The sequence below is a fragment of the Carlito syrichta genome, unplaced genomic scaffold (assembly GCF_000164805.1).
Source record: "Carlito syrichta isolate Samal-C Ts95f unplaced genomic scaffold, Tarsius_syrichta-2.0.1 Scaffold313879, whole genome shotgun sequence".
NCBI lineage: Eukaryota > Metazoa > Chordata > Mammalia > Primates > Tarsiidae > Carlito > Carlito syrichta.
This window is the reverse complement of record NW_007257975.1, coordinates 5,198-7,948: the sequence shown is the minus strand read 5'-3', so window position 1 is coordinate 7,948 and position 2,751 is coordinate 5,198. Positions and strand designations below refer to the sequence as shown.

The 2,751-nt window shown below is 50.3% G+C and overlaps 1 protein-coding gene across 1 annotated transcript in view; it reads right to left on the bottom strand.

Moving 5' to 3' along the window:
* Positions 1 to 2,751, bottom strand: part of LOC103273215 (integrin alpha-3-like) — a 13,956-nt gene that overhangs the window by 9,628 nt on the left and 1,577 nt on the right. Inside the window, exon 3 of the mRNA XM_021718846.1 lies at positions 1,042 to 1,291. Within this exon, the coding sequence (XP_021574521.1) occupies positions 1,042 to 1,291 (250 nt within the window). The remainder of the gene's footprint in view (positions 1 to 1,041; positions 1,292 to 2,751) is intronic.

The following is a 2,751-nucleotide window of genomic DNA, read 5'->3' as shown; positions in this document are numbered from 1 at the left end:
AGCAATCCTCCCATTTTAACATCCCAAAGTTCTGAGATTACAGGTGTCAGTCACCACTCCTGGTCAGGTTTTGTTGTTAAAATTAGGTTTTAGCTGGGATGGTGACTGATACCTGTAATCCCAGAACTTTGGGAGGTTGAGATGGGAGGATTGCCTGAGCCCGGGGTTTGAGACCAGCCTGGTGAGGCATCATCTCTACAAGAAAAAAAAAATCACAAAATTAGCGGGGCGTGGTGGTGCACGCCTATAGTTCAGGCTACTTAGAAGGCTATGGCGGAAGGTTCGCCTGTGGCCAGCAGGTCGAGGCTGCGGTGGCCACGATCATGCCACTGCATTCCAGCCTGGGCAACAGAGTGAGACTCCCACTCAAAAATAAAAATAAAAATAAATACATAAATAAAAATAAAATTAGTTCTTAAATGGTTACATTGAAGTCAGACGGACCTCCATTCACATCCCAGTTTCATAACTTACTGTTGGCCTCGAGCAGTTTATTTCTTCAAGGCTCAGTTTTCTTTTCTATTAAATGGGCATAAAAATACTTGCCTCCTAAGATTATTATTATTTTTTTTTTTGAGTTGGAATCTCACTGTCGCCCAGACTGGAGCGCAGTGGCCGCTCCCGGCCACCGCAGCCTCGACCCACTGGGCTCCGGCGATCCTTCCGCCTCAGCCTTCCGAGTAGCCGGAATTACAGGAGCGCGCTACCACGCCCGGCTGATTTTTGATTTATCGTAGAGATGAGGTCTCGCTGCCCAGGCAGGTCTTGAACCCGCGGGCTCAGGCAATCCACTCACCTCAGCCTCCCAAAGGCGTGGGATTACAGGCTGAGCCACTGAGCCCGGCTCTCCTAAGAGTATTTTAAGATCCATTGAGATGACATGTGTAAGGCCTCTGGTACACAGTCAGTGCTTTACAATGGCAGAGGTCACGATGGCTGCTGATCTTGGCCAGGGGGTCCTGTCTTTGGTGTGGGTGTTCTGTCCCGGGGGCTGACTGAGGTGGGTGTCTCTGCTCCTTCCCCACCCGCCATGGTCCCTACCTTTCCAGTTATAGGCTCCGGGGGCACCGAAGTACACGGTGTTCTGGGTGAAGCCGCCGCTGGTGCCCAGCTGGCACATGCCCGTGTCCAGGTAGTCGGTGTTGCTGTTGCACATCTCATTGTGGTAGGTCTGCCAGTCATCGCTGGGGTCCAGGTCCAGGTCATTGCCTCGCACGTAGCACTTGCCCACCATGCGCCGCTGGTCCTCTGACCCTGACCACAGCACCTGGGTGTAGCGGTGGGCACAGACCTGGGGACCCCCCCGCCAACACACGCAGTCTCAGTCAGGAGCGGGGACCCAGGGCTGCTTCTCCTCTGCCCTAGGTGCCTCTGGCTTTACGGGAGAGGAGGTGAAGGTCTCCTGGCTTCTCTTTCTGTCCCTAGGGATCCTTCAACCTGCACTTTCTTTCCAGAGGGCAGAAATCTGCTCTGAAGGTCAGAAACACTTTTTGGAAAGCCAGAAGATGTGGACTTGAGAGTGGCTTAGAGTTCTTGGCAGAGGGAAAGTGGGAAGGATGAGGGACTGTGGGCTTCAGACTCCTGGGTCTAAAAGGGGTTATTTACAGAGAGATTAAGGAACTCGCATCTCTGCTGCCCCCAGATGCCCTGTCCTCTTAATGAAAGGACCATTATTAAAATAATAATTATAATGACGGAAATAATAATAGCAACTTGCTCAATGGCTAGTGGTTATCAGGCAGAAAAATAACAACAGGAGAGCAAACACTCCCTGAGCACTTCCTATATGTCAGGCACCATTCTGAGCTCTTTAGGTATTAACTTTTAAGTTTATTAACAGTTCTGTGGTGACGGCAGAATTATTTTCCCCATTTTATTTTATTTTTGAGTCAGAGTCTTATGCTGTTGCCCAGGCTGGAGCACAGTGGCACGATCACAGCTCACAGCAGCCTCAACCTCTTGGGCTCAGGCGATCTTCTCACCTCAGCCTCCCCAGTAGCTGGGACTACAGGCATGTGCCAACATGCCTCGTTAATTTTCTTTTCTTTTCTTTTTTGTAGAAACGAGTTCTCACTGTGTTACCCAGGCTAGTCTCAAACTCCTGGGTTCAAGCCGTCCTCCTACCTCGGCCTCCCAAAGTGCTGGGATTGCAGGCATGAGCCACCATACCCAGCCTATTTCCCCTGTTTTAGATAAAGAAACTGAAATGCAGAGAGCTCAGTTACCTTAGGCCCTCACATCTAGAGAGAGCTAGAGAGTACTCAAACCAAAGCGGTCTGGTTCTTAAGTCTGAGCTCTTAAGCGCTATGCTTTGCTGCTTTGCAAAGGGAGAATCTACGACCAGCTTCTCTGGGCACGTTGCAGGTGCTCAATATGTAATGACTGGGCAAATCAATGGGTCAGAAGAGGGTGTCTTCAAACGGCCCAGGACTAGGCAGAGTCCTGAAGGGGATCTGGTTCTTTCCTCACTCTGCTTCCCCTGCCTGCACTGTGAGCTCCACAAGCAAGGTACCTGAGCCCGCCGTGCGTCACTGCTTTTCTAGCAACAGCATGCTGCTTGGCACCCAGTAGGTGCTCACTAAATATGTGTCGAATGAATGGATAGAAGGGCAAATCATTAGCTGCTAAGTGACCCAGGTTCTAGAACCACTTTACATGGAGTCTGAGACCCACAACCGTCATAACAGAAGTCTGGAAAAGACATTTCAGTGGACTTATACAAACTCGGAGCTTAAAACAGGGTTCAAAGGT